Source organism: Acipenser ruthenus, chromosome 9, assembly GCF_902713425.1.
Source record: "Acipenser ruthenus chromosome 9, fAciRut3.2 maternal haplotype, whole genome shotgun sequence".
Taxonomy (NCBI): Eukaryota; Metazoa; Chordata; class Actinopteri; order Acipenseriformes; family Acipenseridae; genus Acipenser; species Acipenser ruthenus.
The window spans coordinates 3,715,425-3,732,240 of record NC_081197.1 but is presented as its reverse complement, the minus strand read 5'-3'; the positions used below and the strand labels follow the sequence as shown (position 1 = coordinate 3,732,240).

General features: G+C 40.9%; 3 protein-coding genes across 3 annotated transcripts; 1 reads left to right on the top strand and 2 right to left on the bottom strand.

Moving 5' to 3' along the window:
• Positions 1-1,934: 1,934 nt before the first annotated feature.
• On the bottom strand, positions 1,935-4,624 carry LOC117405619 (sperm-associated antigen 16 protein-like). Its single transcript, XM_034008819.3, has one exon. The coding sequence runs from the start codon at positions 4,371-4,373 to the stop codon at positions 2,490-2,492; it is 1,884 nt and encodes a 627-aa protein (XP_033864710.3). The 5' UTR covers positions 4,374-4,624; the 3' UTR covers positions 1,935-2,489.
• A 75-nt stretch (positions 4,625-4,699) lies between these two features.
• On the top strand, positions 4,700-6,547 carry LOC117406729 (NADH dehydrogenase [ubiquinone] 1 beta subcomplex subunit 4-like). Its single transcript, XM_034011007.3, has 3 exons — positions 4,700-4,913; positions 5,744-5,890; positions 6,392-6,547. Exons 1-3 carry the CDS (start codon positions 4,737-4,739, stop codon positions 6,452-6,454), a joined length of 387 nt encoding a protein of 128 aa, XP_033866898.2. The 5' UTR covers positions 4,700-4,736; the 3' UTR covers positions 6,455-6,547.
• Positions 6,548-6,737: 190 nt separating this feature from the next.
• LOC117972906 (homogentisate 1,2-dioxygenase-like) lies at positions 6,738-15,546 on the bottom strand. The gene is made up of 15 exons (XM_034923317.2): positions 15,370-15,546; positions 13,557-13,628; positions 13,054-13,142; positions 12,382-12,487; positions 11,946-12,005; positions 11,508-11,599; positions 11,100-11,134; positions 10,789-10,868; positions 10,294-10,393; positions 10,090-10,214; positions 9,634-9,738; positions 9,409-9,535; positions 8,568-8,749; positions 7,992-8,145; positions 6,738-7,636 (listed from the first exon to the last, which is right to left on the bottom strand). Exons 1-14 carry the CDS (start codon positions 15,382-15,384, stop codon positions 8,002-8,004), a joined length of 1,332 nt encoding a protein of 443 aa, XP_034779208.1. The 5' UTR covers positions 15,385-15,546; the 3' UTR covers positions 6,738-7,636; positions 7,992-8,001.
• Between the last annotated feature and the right edge of the window lie 1,270 nt (positions 15,547-16,816).

The following is a 16,816-nucleotide window of genomic DNA, read 5'->3' as shown; positions in this document are numbered from 1 at the left end:
CCAAACAAACCAGTTCCAGACACAACACTGCCTGTGCAACATGACATGGCTTTAATGACTTGTATCATTTACCATGAGGGGGGTTTGTGAACTATGCAGGAAAACCAAATACACCCAAACATGTTAGCTTAATCATTCATTCACATTCGGTGGTGGACCTAATTTACCTAATGGACCATCACACTGCATCCAAAGGGTATGGAATAAGGATATTGTAGCAGGGCAGAAGCTCTGCTGTGTAAATAGTGAGTGTGGGAATGTAAGAGTGGCAGGGATGGGGTTAAATCTGTCCCTGCCAGCAATCACAGGCATGGCCATTCCCCAGTTAGGGAATTGGTGCTAATTGGGGAGTGGCCACATGTATAAAAGGAGCCAGAAATCCTTATTGTTTTATTGATAGCATCACATTGCACAAGCACTCATCTGTTACCGTTGAAAACATTCCTGAAATATTATTTAGCAGGGTAAGCATGGTGATTGAGACACATCAGTATAAGGAAGGTTGCAGACACACATATTATTATTATTATTATTATTATTATTATTATTATTATTATTATTAATGAGTCATTTAGCAGACGCTTTTATCCAAAGCGACTTACAGAGACTAGGGGCTGAACTATGCATCACAACTGCTGCTGCAGAGTCACTTACAAAAGGACCTCGTTTTTATGTCTCATCCGAAGGACGGACACAAAGAGGACTTGCTCAGGGTCACAAAAAGTGAGTCAGTGGCTGTGCTGGGATTTGAACCCGTGTGGTGTTATTTTGTGGTATGCTTTAACAAGGGGTACACCATGTACTGCGCTTGACCGGCCTGCACAAATGATTTTAGCTCAGAAAACAAGGAAACACCCGTCTGAACGGGGTACGATGTACTGTACTGAGTTTGGCCCTTAAAATTGTTTTTAATATCATTCACAATTCAACAAATTTATGTGACTTGAAGGTAGTTTAGAAATGGAAAAAGGGATGAGTAAAGACTTTTATTAAGGATATACAGATTTTAATATTCTCATTTTAATTAGTCGCTGGTATCGCTGCAGTCCCTCAGTTGAAACCCCATCCTCATCGCCTCCCCTGGGTCCTTTCCTCTTGTGGGAACTCGACTCAACCGTAATGTAAGTAAATGTTTCTGCCTTTGCTCCTTGTTGATTGAAGCAGAGAGGTTCTCACTTTACATCAATCACACGAGCTGCAGTTTGACGCGAGCATTTGGGATGAGCCGGTGCACAATATCAGGATGAGTTCTAACTAGCAAGAGCGGTAGCTGTCATAGACTCTCAGCTTATAGCTACAGGCAACACTTACCAGTGACTTTGCAGCTGGGAAAATCTGATGTCACAAAGTTCCAGTAAAAATCATTCCCTCCCTCCCACCCGCTCCATTCGAGTAATTAAGAAGCCCCTTCATCAGTTTGCATTTCGATATCTGTACCACCAACAATCAGATTTCTCTTTCCTTTCAGGAGGCTTCCATTGCACATTCTAGACTACTGGTGACAACCAGTGCTGGTCAAGTACTGTATGTTCCAGAATCCAGACCTGTACACTGCTGTGCTGCAAGTGTCACCTTGGGAGATGGTAAGATGCACAGTATTCAACTCAGCTGGTGCCATCTAGTGGTCCAATGTTGCAAACTGACAGTGGGATAAGTGAGCTGAGTTTCAGCAGGTTTTATTTAATTGGTGCTTTCTGCTTTCAGGTATGGTCATTTTTCAAGCATTCTGTTTAAATGCTTTTTTTTTACGTGATTAAAAGTGTCAGGGAGTGAAAAGCAAGCAGTTTTGTGGAAATAATTATGTTATTTTTTTCTGCTATGCAGCCCCACATTGTGTTTAAATGCAATCTGTTTTTTGTTAAAAAGTTTATTTAAAAAATATGACGTAGTAATAATAAATTATTGTTTTACTTCTTCCTAAAAATAATAGTAGTTGTTCCTGCACAATTCTGTACAAATCATTCTTCATAAATATTTAGAATAAAGCCAAAAAATAAATAAACAGAAGTACAAACTCTTGTGGTTACAATTTTAAGAAATACACTATTCATGCTACAAAGAGCATTAAAACTAAATATTTAGCTTGACAGGTATTCCTTCTAAGAATGTAGTATACTGCAAGGGTAGAGTATTACGGTGATACTATTGCTAGTGTTAAGAAATTGGTTTATACATGTTGGTGTTTATAAAAATAAAGCAATTGATGCATATCAAAATAAAGCAATTGATGTTTGCATTTCCATTTTGGTATGAATGGTATTGCCAGCGTTTATCACTAAGTTATCAATACTGAACCACGTGTTTGCTATTGATACAGTACAAAGACTTAAGGGTTTTAGGGTTATGCAATCAGAGAAGGCAAGCCCAAGAGTACAGTTTTTTTTTTAAAAAATTTATTAGGAAATCAGCAAAACCTCATCAAATCCATACACAGAAGCAGATATATAATGAACATATTCTATTCTATTATAGCTGTACGAAGTATATTTTCAAGACCAGATCTGCACAGTACCATCAGAACTGCCTGACAGAAGGAATTCACCCTTGCAGTCGTAGATCACACTCTGTACGGCATCCTCATGTCCCAATAAACTTGAGACCTGCCCAGATGCAAGATCCAGGAGTTTCACTGCTCCGTCATTGCTGGCTATAGCCACCAGACGACCTGATAGGTCAAAGGTGGCACAGTTGCTAGGGTGAGGACCTGTGTCAACAGTTAACATCGCCGCCACCTTCCGCACATCCCAAAGCTTCACTACCCCGTAGGAGTCGCATGACACAACGGTGTCGCCCGTCAAGTTAAAGGTGGCGTGGTTACAGGAGTGCAGATGCCCATAAAATGTCTGAGCGCAGAGACCAGTTCTTGCATCCCAGAGCGAGAGGGTTTTGTCTGCAGAACTTGTGAGCAGAGTGTTGGAGAAGGGCAGGAACTCTACACTGTTAACCGAGTCGGCATGCCCACGCAGAGTGTAGCGGCATCTCTTGCTGTTCAGGTCCCAGATCTTGCTGGTGTTGTCCATAGAACAGGAGGCCAGGAAGTCACCACAGGAATGCCAGGAGCAGCCCCAAACCGCGTGAGTGTGCCCCTCGAACGTGAGCACACACTCACCCTTGGAGAAGTCCCAGATTTTCACAGTTGTGTCCCCGCTGGTAGTTGCCAGCTTATTGCCCTCGGGGTGAAAGCAGCAGCTGGACAGCCAATCGCTGTGCCCTTCTCCAGCCATTATGATGTCCCCGTTAGGGACTGACCACATCTTCCAGTGGCAGTCATCGCTGGTAGTCACTACGATCTGCTTACGAGGGTGCGCTGCCAGGCTGCTAACAGCCAGCTCGTGCACTTTCAGGGTGTTGGTCAACCTGTATCCACTGGACCTGGTCACATGACTGGCTTGGCCTTTGACCTGGGCGAGGTTGGGGTTCACTCGGGTATCGAGAGGAAATTCTGAATCATCTGGGTACTTGTTAACAGTCTGCTTGGTTGGGTCTTTTGCGGGATCGTATGGGGCAACCAAATCTGTGAGCAGCATCTTCTCCCTGCTCTCCTGTTTCTGTCTGCAGCCTCCCTGTGCCCCACTAGCCTCTCTGCATGGTCTCTGTATCGCAGTGCTCAGAGGAGTCATCTGCTGCTCAGGCTGTATATTACGCAGTGTTGCTTGTAACCCAGTGATCTGCCCCGCGGCTCTGTCCCTCTCCAAGCTTGTGAGCATTTTGTGCTTCAGAGCAGTTTTATATTTGTCTTGCAGCTGCCTCAGCGCTGGCTCGTACGAGGCATAGTGCTTTTTCAGCCTTTTGATGTCACTGATGAGCCTGTTCTTTTCCTGCACAACCCTCTTGTGCTGCATCCTGTGAAAATCCCGTTCCTTCCGCAGCTTCACTAGAACATCCCCAGCTTTCAAAGCAGCCCGCTTGTAAGTCCCCTGTTCTTTCTTCAGGCTTTTAATCTCGTTTTCCAGGTGCTGATTGTGGGAGTACACGTCAGGGACAAACCCTACCTGCTCCGCGTTCAGCAGGCCTCTGTATGTCATCTCATACCACTCTGTCTGGAAGCAGTCAAGGGTTTTGCTCATGCCCATTTTTATGAGGAAGTTTCTGAGGAAATCGTCCACTGCCTCCGGCTTGTGAGAAACTGGCTGTTTGGCTAAGGCTGCCCTCTGGTCTGCTGCCTGTGTGTTATCTGTTTGTTCAGAGATGGCTTTCACTGTGTTTTCCAAATCGTCATCCCCCTCTGTGATGCTCCAGTCATCATCTGCTGGAACCTCTTCGTATTCATAGCCATCCTCTGAATCGTCAGCTATTGAAACTTTCTCCAGGTAAAACGCTGCGTCTACCATCTCGTCTGTCGTTACTGGTGCTGGTGCTCGTGAATTCGCCATGCTGCGTTTCTTCTCTGAGTTTGTTTATTGTTGACTTAGATACCACCTGTTGCTTAGCGACCCATTGACGACGTCTCGCGCGAAGTTGTATTGAGCAGGAACCTATTCAAGTTCAACTGAAAACTATTTTGTTCTGCCGCTATGAAGATCATTTGTGGGTGGGGGAAAAAACCTGTAAATAGCTTTATTATTTTAAGGCTTATGTTATCTCAATTTGACTACAGTACTGTATTCTCAACAATAAATGTTTCTCGAGACAGTTTTCAGATGGACTCTGTTTGTGTCAATAAAGTTTCAAATGAATGTGTCCATGGCTCAGTGTAAATAAAGTTGTGTTGTGTTTGAATCGAGGGTGCTTTCAAGATGGCGGATTACCGGGATGCGCCCTTGGCGTCTCGTCCTAAAACCTTGGACCCTGCAGAGTATTTTGCAGTTTCCCCGGCTAAAAGGAAGGCAGAGGAGGAGAGGGCAGCGATTCGAGCCCAGCTGAAGAGACAGTTTCAACTGCAGCTGAACAATCCGCGGAGGGTCACGACCATTGTCAGTACATACTGTACACAGTCCGAGCTGTTTAGCAATCTAAGTCTGTACCCTACCCAATAAATCAGCGTAGTTTGTTGTAACCGAATGATACTGAGACGTGCTCACTGTGGTCATAATAAATATCTGTAATGAACAGAGAAAAATCTGCTCCTGGACTTCGCAAATTATGTCCTGCTGTAATTGACCTTGGCTTGAGTCACGTCTTTTATTCCAGGGATGGAAATAAGACTCCCATTGCATAGCAGTGTTACTACGAGTTTAATAAGACGCTGAGCTTGTTACCTATACTACACACTGTGGTTAATCAGTACATATTAAAACCTGCCATGGAAGAAACTGCTTTGCAATAGGAGTCTTAGTTCCATCCCTGTTTTTAACTGTGGACCACCAGGTAGTTTTTACAAACTTAAAAAGCTGATGAGTGTGTCGGTTTAGAGAATGTCTAGAGAACAGCTTGTTAAGTTCTGATAAACCTTGCTAAGGAAGTTCTTTATGCTATTGGGAAGACTGCTGCTTATCCTGTTATGATAAGCATGACTGTTAACTAGTTATTAAGAGTGTTACACTCAGGTATATGGAGGCATCTTGTCTCTGTTAGTGTAGCCCTAAGTTTTTAAAAGCGCTGATTTAATTGTGATTAAACTTGTTCGTGACATGCTTTAATACAAGGTATTGAGTGGGTCAGAATCTGGGATTATATAATGTTGAATTTGCCAGTGGAATGAATGCCATGGGCATGCTTGTTTCTCATATGCGTTTTCATATCCCTGAGAATGGTCCTGTCAAGTTTTATTAATTAATTTGGTTCCTGCTTGTTTGTTTTTTAGGAAGACCCGTCTCTGACCCGCTGGACCTATGCCCGTGTCTCCAACGTTTACCCTACCTTCAGGCCCACCCCCAAGAACTCTTTACTGGGGGCTGTGTGTGGGATAGCCCCTCTTTTGTTCTGGTACTTTGTCTTCAAAACAGACAGGGTGAGCACAGTGTCCAGTTTTTCTTTTCTGAACAAATGTAGCTTGGTTTTGACTTGGTAGCTGTTTTAAAACGTATTTGAAACTTGTGAAATGCACAAGTCAGTTTAAACCAGGGCTATTCAACGATCCACAGTATACGGCTCATTGAGCTCCACAGTATGGCTCTTTTCATTTAGAAGTGAAGGCAGGAAAATCTGTAGTTTTTGGTAGAAAAACTCCAAATGATGTGCAGTGTTTGTGCGTGAAAACCCTTTTATGGCATTTGAAGCACTCCCTGATCATGGCTATCTTGGGACATCTCTGATTTTAAACTCAGCCACATACTCATTTTGAAATGTAACAAAATGAAGCATTAAAATATCGAGGAAACACAATTCACTTTTTTTTTTCCTCCAGCACAGCTTTATTAATATTTGGGGTTAAACCCATGACCCACAATGATCATTTCCAGTCTTCACTGCAAATGAGCTCATCCTTAATACTTTCTCTTTTTTATTTAAGGATCGTAAGGAGAAGATGATCCAAGATGGCACAATTGAACGCCCCTTCCAGTTGTCATCTTGAGACTCCTCCTGCAAGCTGCCTTCGCACATTTCTGAAGGACTCCTTATGTTTAATAGCAGCTGTATTGTAATAATAAATCTTATTATTGTGGAAGTTGCTGACTCCAGGGTTTGATTAGGTGTCTTCAGGTGCAACAGTATTGGATCCCTTTTAAAGAAGTCCAGAATGGACAGTTACAGTAAATATACAAAAATTTGAGTGCATCTAGCCATCGTGAAGGTGGCTCTGGGCATTTGATAATATTGCAGTCTGAGTTAGTTGAAGTAAAACACAACACAATAAGTAGATTGTTTGTTTATTTATTTATTCATATTTGTATTAATACATTTTACTAAGGAGTTTAACAGGAATGTTTTGTTCTTTTAATATACAAATTAAATACGTGATTCGTCACTATTTAAAAAAAAAAAAAAAAAAAAAAAAAAATTACACATCACACTTGCATCCTGAAGTGGCTGTGACTTGATACAAAATAGTGTAATTACTTAATCTGAGCAATAACATAGTGACCTGTACCATTCCCTTATTGCAATTTCACATGTAGGGAGTATATTAATAATAATTTCTTTCTTAGCAGACGCCCTTATCCAGGGCGACTTACAAGATATCACATTATTTTTACATACAATTACCCATTTATACAGTTGGGTTTTTACTGGAGCAATCTAGGTAAAGTACCTTGCTCAAGGGTACAGCAGCAGTGTCCCCACCTGGGATTGAACCCACGACCCTCCGGTCAAGAGTCCAGAGCCCTGACCGCTACTCCACACTGCTGCCCTATTAAACTGTAGAGATGCGTGAGTATCATTTTTAAAAGTATAAATCTGGTTTACTATTCATTTCAACATTAATGAATGTTCTAGTAGAACTAAAATAACCTGTTAATTCTTAGTGTTAATGTATACTGAAGACATTGAGAAACTTCTAGTTGAAACGTTTCTCAAATGTTCTTTTAGTATTATTCCATAATTAATGTTCCACTTTGCACTGTTGAGCAATTTTGCATAATGTGTGAATTGAATTTGTTACATTCTTTTTTTTTAATTGTGCAAAGTTAAATTTTTTGGGGAAAAAAAAGAGAGAAACTTCCTTCAATTTATTCAGAAAAGGCCATCTTTGTAGCAAATTTCATAACATTGAATTGTCAGTAAAGTTTCTTCATCCATGGTCTTCTGGTTTCTCCTGAAGTAAAAAAGTGAAGAAACTGTTTTATTTTATGGTAAAACTAAATAATAAAAATATATATATATATATATATATATATATATATATATATATTGCAGTCTGCTTGTTGCAATGCACACAGTAGTTGTTAAATCTGACTTGGAGGATTCACAATAATGTGGGGATGGAGGGAATCAAGTATTTTCACTTCCTAGAAGGCTCTATTGGATTAAATATAAGTGAAGATAATAAATACGTGTATGTTGTATATTCATAGCATTTATGTTTTGTATTCTGCTGGGGAGGTAAAGATCCCATGTGCACAGAATGGATACCCTCTGAGGTTTCAGGCCTCAACAGTGTGAGAGTTTACCTGCTGTGTTTTACTTGCTGCTTGGTTTCCAGTTGGGATTGAAGTGGCTTTTGATGGGCTCCCAGCATTTATAATAATTCTTATCCAGCCGTTTACAGGTGTCCAGGCCCCATTTAGTGACAGCCATGCTGAAGGAGGACTCGAACATAAAAGCCTAGGAAAAAGAAAAGCTTCTGGATGCGAAACATGCTGGAGACAGTGCCCAACACTAATAAAGTACATATTAATAGCTGCTCCTTCGAGGGATCACTTGGACTTCATTAAGGATATGATAGAATGACACAACGATGCAAAAAAAAGTTCATAAAAGCAGTATACTATTACCCGCAGCACAGGAAATAAACTTAATGTGCTGCTGTGACAGGATAGATGAGCATCATCAACGTTCAAAGTGGAAATAGCCTGGAAAACTAAACTATCTCAAAATGGTAATGGACTTGTGAGAAAGGTGTAGTGCTAGTAAAATGTATAAGAAAAGCCTTGGTAATTGCAGCTGTACGAGGGATATTGACAGTATTCAGATAGTGTGAGAGGGCTTGATAAGCTCTGCCTGAAACGCATCAGCAGCAGGTTTACCATGGTCCCGTCGGCCACCCTCTCTGGCTTCAGGTCCGCCTGGCTTGCCTTCTCAAAGCAGTCTGCGTCGGGGCCGTGCGGGGTCATGATGCTGTGAAGACTGCCCCCTCCTGGCTGGAATCCCTCTGCTTTAGCCTCGTAGTGGCCCTTGATCAAGCCCATGAACTCGCTCATGCAGTTCCCTAAGAGATGGAGGGGAAGGAGAGGTGATAATGCTTTCTTATATGTGAAACAATATACCTTTATGTCTTTAGACACTTGCCACATGGAAAAGGAAAGTTTTTTTTTTTTTTTATGATGAGTTATGGTGACCCTTCATGAATAGTTCTGTCAGTACAGCATTTATTGGTACTCAGAGTTGCAAGTATTGTTGTTGCAATGAATATTTGTGTAGGTTGCTACATCAAGCCTTTCTCAACTGAGTTTCTGAATGTTAGATCCAGGTATGATTGTACTTTATTCTCTGTGCTCATGTTCTTAAATAGCTTATAACTGCAAGGAGTGACTGGCTTTATTTAATTGGGCCACAATGTAGATTTTTCTGTAAGCTGATCCTTTTCTATGGGTGATCAACTGTCACGCCAGATACAGTCACCTGCTAAATAAATGGCAACTTGCAAATTACTATTTTCCTGATTTATCTTCTTTAATTATTCTCAGTAAGACTGTAAATTCCATAACCAGCCTAAATCTTATTGAAGGGATGTGTTCCCTTAAAACTAAACCTCACCCCTAAATAAAACCAAAAAAGACATGTATACACAAATGCATTAACTAATTTCTTCTCCTACTTTTTCCAGCACGTGCCCAAAACCATACAATTTAACAAACATGACTTTACTGTGATAGTAGGGTGGCCTGAATGTGTTATTGGCCACGCCCCAGCGAGGTGGGAAGATCACGAAGTCGGCTATGGCCACGCCTGGGCGAGTTGATTTAGCCGTCAGGACTGTGAAAATAGAGGGATCCTGCAAAACACAAGAAAGCAGAGACGCCTGTAGAACAGCAAGCTGTGCCCATTAAGAGATGGGGAATACAGACTAGATCACTGCAATACCGAACTTACAGCATGGTCAAATTCCACACAGTTGATGACCATGAAGTTTGTAAGGTTGTACTTGTAGGGGGTGTAGTTTCCATGCCAGGCCACGACGTTAAAGGGGGAAAAGTCCTACAAGACAAAAAAGGAAGATCAATTTACAGTTAAAAAAAAAAAATCCACACAAAAATGCATTCTGAGTGTAATAATGGGTGTGCTAAGGAACTGATGTAATCTGCTCTGTAGCGTCTCTGTGCTGCTCAGTAGGAGCTGGACTGAGCCTGCTGTTGTGGGTTATTTCACTGAGCTGTTCTGAGTGGCTCACTTACTTAACCCAATGTCTTTAACTGCTCAGAAAGCCCTAGCATCCATCATCTAAGATTCTTAAATTCCTGCAAGTAACAATGGACTAAGTAATACATCTTTTGTGATGGGGTTAATAGCTGTGGTATTTCTTGTCCCGCACGGTATGTCTTACTGTACCTGTTGAGCTGCAAACATCTTGCCCTGGTACTTGTTTATGACAGTGTATCCGCTCGGTACCTTCCGATCTTCATACCAAGCAGTGGGCACCAGAAAATCACGGGGATTAGCCAAGCCATTGGCACCTAACAGAAGAGCATGACATTTAGAAGAGGTGTTCCAGTGGCATGTTTTCTTTTTGTTAAAGAACAGAAGTTTTCTTACCAATAGGTCCAAGGTCTGGGAGTTCAAAATGGGCACCAAATACCTCCAGGATGTAGCCTCGGGTCTCCCCAAAGACCTCCACACTGAAACGCATCCCTTGCTAGAGATGAAACAGATAAGGATGCAAGGTGACCCATACTAAACATACTCTTCCTATTAACATTGTGCATAAAACTATACAGGGACAAAAAACATGAAACACTTCCAATAGGAGTATTGGTAGCCATGGGCAGACTGGACAGCACTATGATAACCATTTGATACCATTGAAAACCACCTGCCTCTTTCCAGCAGTTGCCTGAAATCCACACTGGTGTTTCCAATCATGGATAATGGGGACAGGAGTGTTCGGTCAACCTTGAAACTTAACACATGCTGCATAGCAGAGTATGCATCTCTTAAGAGGATGAACAATGTATTCAATTAAACTGTGTAGCTGGTTGAAGAGTCTGAAGATAACCAATAGCATAGAGCACAAATGAAATCGCCCATTACCTGAACAACACAGGTCTCATTAGGCTCCACCATCATCTTTCCAAATTCTGTTGTGATTAGCAGTACTCCAAGCTGAGGCACTAGATACAAGAATACAGCATCTCATAAATGCACAGAAGAGAAACCAAACAACACAGCAGTGTCATGAGAACGAGAGAAACGGGAGGAGCAGGTTCTGTTTGGTCCCCTACTTGAGTTTGTTTAGAAGTTGGTACAGTATGTGCAAGTCAACAACCCCAGTACCAGTACTGTCTAAACAAAACTGATTTGTATCAGCCTTAGACAAGCTTAAAAGGTTACTGCCAACTTACCAATTAGAAAATCACCATCGGAGTTGTTGAAGCACCTGAAACATGTAATGCATTTCAGAACAGAGCTTAAAACAATCATATTCAACCTACAAGATGTCTTGTGACTGTTTGATGATAACGGTTTCATTTACAAAGACTAAAACAGTTAACAGTATGTTTAAACTCACAGTCTCTGGTAACCTGACCAGCCCTCCTGATTAGTTAAAGGTGTAAGGTAAAGGCAATGTGGTTTAGGTTTATAACATGTGTAATAATGACAAGACCTGCACTACTCTTCTGTTTAGGAATCTTTTTCACTCCTTCAGTAGCCCAAGGATGCCCCCTACTGGCCATTTATACATAGTTTTAAAAAACTGAGCTTCAATGTTGAAATAAAACACATTCTATAAAAGCTGTTTCAAACCATACCTGTCAATCATAGAAGTGTTGCAGGTGTAAACATGAATAGCGAGGCCATTGCGAGACCTTGCATCCCCTGCGCCGCACAGTGTGTGCAAACCCTGAAATCATTTTAAACAGTACAAAAATAAATGGTGCTGTGCTAACAAATATTAAATGACACATTTAGTGTGCCTTGTCACAGTACTCTGTGCTTCATGACACCTTTACTGTGTTTACAACACTGTGCAATAAACATTACGTTTTTTTTTGCGTGTAAGCAGAAGTCTTCTACAGAAGGCAGCCTTGTTCAACAGGGTTAAGTGAATGCAATTGGCTGAATCTGTTCCTTTAGGACAGAACAGGTGGGCTGCCTATAATTCAATACCTGTTTCTGTAGAACAGCTCATTAAAGCACTGTATGAAACTACAAATCTAGACCAAAAAATAAAGAACAACTCAGCCTACCGTCACAAAGTCTATCTTCTTTTCATTTGCTTTAGGAACAGTGAAAGGCAACCATCGGAGCTGAAAATGAACAGGGGAATGTATTCTGAATATTCCGTTGGTAATATTTTACAGTCAGTGTCTGGAATTTTAAAACTACTGTTCTGTACACCAACTGTATTTAGAATTCAAAAAGTATTTCTTTAACCAGGACAGAACCCTTGAGATTTACAAAACGGGTCCTGGCAAGAGAAGATGGCAACATCATAAAATCAATAGCAAAAAGAGACAAATCATTCAAACAGGACACAATCATTCAAACAGCAACACAAAACAAAAGCATAACAAAGTGCAGCAGCTCCAGTTTGCATGATCGTGGTCATAGTCAGTAATGGCAGGGTTTGCAGCCCTGCTCACATGTGAAATCGATCTGCATGGGTGGAGGTGAAGGGGCTACCTGGTTGGGTTCCGGCTCAGCTTCGTCCCAGTTGTGTGTCAGGGCTCCCTGCTCCACTGGAGCAAAGGGCTTGTGACGCACTGAGGGCAGGATACGATACAGCCAGCTGAGGAATCAAGAAGACGCTTTCATTCACACTGCAGTGCTGCATTTGCTTCTCTTTATTTTTTTTTATCAAAAAATAATGCAGATTTTCTATTAAAAAAAACTAAATATGTTTTGAATATGATCTGTTATTAATGTCTTAAAATGCCCACTTAAGTGTTTTTTTTTTTTTTTTTTTTGTATGTGAAGTCTATGGGGTAGAAGAGTTCCCTGCCAAGACTTAAATATATATATATATTATTATTTATTAGCAGACACCCCCAGGGCAACTTACAATTGTTACAAGATATCACATTATATATTATACAGATATCATATTTTTTTTTCATACAATTACCCATTTATACAATTGGGTTTTTACTGGTGCAATCTAGGTAAAGTACCTTGTTCAGCAGTAGTGTCCCCCCACTGGGATTGAAACCACGACCCTCCGGTCAAGAGTCCAGAGCCCTAACCACTACTCCACACTGCTGCCGAGGGTCGAGAGTAAACTCAGCATGGTACTATTATACAAAACTCATTTGAACAACTTTCACAGGGGTTTAATGAGCAACCCTGTGCTGTTACCTTCTCTTATTGGCTGGCCGTGGGCAGGTGAATGCTGACCCAGATAATTGCTCTGCATACAGACCGTAGGGGCAAACCTGGGGATTGTTCTGCAATGCAGACACGGACAGGTCAGTAACTTGAAGATACTTGACATGCCAATTGCAAGAATAATCTGTAACAAGGATACCATAGCATTCTGCCACACTGGTATTTGTCAATGTGAGACATGTCCGAAAGAGTGTTTTGTAGTGCAGTAGCTTGTTTGAGTGTTTTGAAAAATTAGCAAATCAATCACTCATTACAACTTTACAAATATGCAAGAACAGTGATCATTGCCAAAAAGGCACATTAAATAGATAATAAATAAAACATTATTAAAATGGACTTGAACTCACATTAAACAGAGGTGTGCTTCATGGATATTGGAGAGAGGATCTTACAAAGACTTTGAATGCTTTAATATATACCAGTACTGCAGCATGTGAAAGAGGTGTATTTTGAGTTTGTTAACAAAGTCATACCTGTCCTTCAGGTAAAGCTCCTGGGCAGCGAGGGTCTTCTGTGGCAAACTCATTACCAAATCCAGTCAAATACTGCGGAAGGCAGGGAAAGATAGATCACTGTACATTCCTGGAAGAGTACTGGAGTCTTAGATGACACTCCACAGCCTTCACGGCTTACAACACTTGTACTGACAGGGCTGTAGAGGGTATGTATCTCTACACTGGGGTGATCAAAGGACGACTTTCTGTCCGGCTCCATCACGGATGTCAGGTAAAGGTGGAGGTCTGAGAAAAAGACATTTCAAACGCCCTGCAAGGTTGTATGTCTGACCATCTGTAAACCTTCATTCCTTCTGTAAGAGACATGTATGGGAGGTTGTCTGTGTTCCAAAACCTACTTATTATACTTCAAGGGAAATGTATGCTGCTGTACGGCTTTAACTTGATAACTTTTATAAACTCGTCCCACAGAATGTTAAAACTGCCATCACTCAGTTTTACATTAAATGTAAGCTATTGGTCTCTGCTTGCTACATTGCTTCGTAGTTTAGCGTTCTTGTTGAAAGACTGTCCTTGTTGACAGTCTAGTTTGTTTGCATTCCCCAAAGGCACAGTCAAAACCCTTGTTAATTTACAAATAAATCAAGGCCTCTTAATCCCCTCTCCACTCTCTGTGTGAAGAAGTGTCTCCTTCCCTCTGTCCGACTCCTAACTTTATTCCCACTTGATTTCCAGCAGTGTTAGAATTACCAATTAAACTGAATGTGTTACCTTACAGAAGAGGAAGAAATGGATGGATGGAGACTAAATATCGAATTATTTATTGTAAACAAATGAACCATAGTACACTTGGGATACATCATGTTGTGGTTAGTATTTAATGTCACCTTGCACTTAAATGTACTGTTCACAGATGTTGCTGTAAAAAAACTGCAATATTATTTAGCAGACGCCTTTATCCAAGGCGACTTACAGAGACTAGGGTGTATGAACTATGCATCAGCTGCAGAGTCACTTACAACAAAGTCTCATCTGAAAGATGGGGCACAAGGAGGTTAAATGACTTGCTCAGGGCCACACAGTGAATCAGTGGCTGAGCTGGGATGTGAACCAGGGACTGCTTGGTCACAAACCCCTTTTCTTTAACCACTGGACCACACAGCCTCCTAATGCATGCACCAAGGCCAGAGGAATGTTGCTGAATCATTGTTTGCCTAAGATTGGGGCTGTGGTCATCTGGGTTCAATTCCACGTGGAACACTTGGGTTAAATGCACCCTTACCTATTCAGCAGACAGTGCTTCTTAGGCTGGTGTTATGAACATAACATTGGTTTAAGTGTTATGAACAGCACATTGATATATATATATATATATATATATATATATATATATATATATATATATATATATATATATATGCTTACCGGTGCTTTATTATGGTAAACTTTTATAACGGTTAATTTGTTGCAAAGGGGTGATAACACCGCAGCTGGGCAGATGCAGTTTGAGACGATCCCATTGGTTTATTTTGCAACGCCCCCAAACGCCGCTCCACTGTTCAGTTTTTTTTCTTCTTTAGTTTCTTCTTTACTTAAAACTTCATTCAGTGACAAATGTTTCAATGACGTGCAACCGACACATCTCTGTACAGATACACAGTTAAGCAATATCACAGAATATGTAACATTTAAAAACGTTAAGTTAAACGTAGCATCTGGCATCCCTTTTTTCTAACTGATGTCTGAACCATTTACTTCTAAGTTAAAACCAAAAACCAGACAGACATGCACAAAACAGCAGACAATCTAAATCAATTTAAACAAGCCTTACCTTCAATTCTGCCATATTAGTTGGTGTTTTATGATTTCCCACTCACAAAACAAATATTATTATTATTATTTTTAAATAAAAAACCTCTAGTTTTTTTTGGGCGCTGTCCCGTTGCTTCCAGAATTCTGCAAGATGAGCGTCACATTAACTATTTTCTTTTTGAATGGAAGAATCCCAAAGTCTTCGGGGCGGAGTTTAAACTGTTGCTCAATGTGGTTTTAATGAAACAGACCCAGCTCTGACGTCACGTCACCGGTTTAGATTGCAGGAGACCAGGTGAAGAGCCGAACACATGTACGCGTCCCGAACACGGGCGTTCAGAACGTGACGAGGTAACTTACTTAGCTGTGTGAATACATCCTAGAATTCGCTATGAGAAGTGCATGCAAACGTTTTGATTGCGATTTACTGCAGAAACTATACAACTACACGTGTTAACAGAGGTCAACGTTTGAAGTTTATTGGACTTTGCAATAATTTGCCTAATAAGATCCAGCGTTAAGACATTGTTGATTTAAGTAAACCTGCATCGCTATCCACTTGTGAAGAAGGGACGGGACTGCTGAAGTAACTGGACAGTGCCCTGTATGTCAGTGACATGCAGGCAATGTATAGACACACACACACAAGCACACACACGTGCACATGTGATGTGAAGCACACACCAGCGAAGGGGCAGTTTTTCCATGATTGATTAATTTGCTATATAAATAAATGTGCACTATTCATTGTGTATAACTGTAGAATATATAAAAGTTGGATATGCCTGTTGCAAATCTGTGTTAGTCACAAAGGGAATGACAGCATATCTGGGTGACTGTGAAAGAAGTCTTATAGCAGAAGCTCCAATAACAGGACAGAGTTTTGTATTCAATACCATGCTGGTGAATGCAGGGTACTGCAGTGCACTTACCAGGAACATTTCTTAGCATTGTCTCTTGCACTAAAAGAAAAAATGAATAGGACATTTTCTATCATGTAATAGTAATCCTAGATCTAGAACCATCAATGGATTGATAATCCAGGACCTAATCCATCAAATGGATTGATAATCCGGGACCTAGAACCATCAAATGGATTGACAATATTAAACCTACAACCATAAAATGTATTGACAATATTAGACCTAGAACCTTCAAATGGGTTGACGTTCCTGGACCTAGAACCATCAAATGGATTGACATTCTTAAACCTAGAGCCATCAGAAGCCTCTCCAATATAAATTGTCCTGGCTGTACACAGAGCTGAATGAGATGACAGCTCATAAAACAATCTAGGTATCAAACAATTGTTTCCGCTGCATCTTTTTACAGGTGCATAAGATGTTTGAAAGCCTATTTTCCCTGCAATCACTGCCTTTGAAATTTCCATCATCTGAAAGACAGAGACAGCTGATATGAGGAAACAGTCATGAATCTGACAGTTCACTTTTTGTTGATTGTTTCCC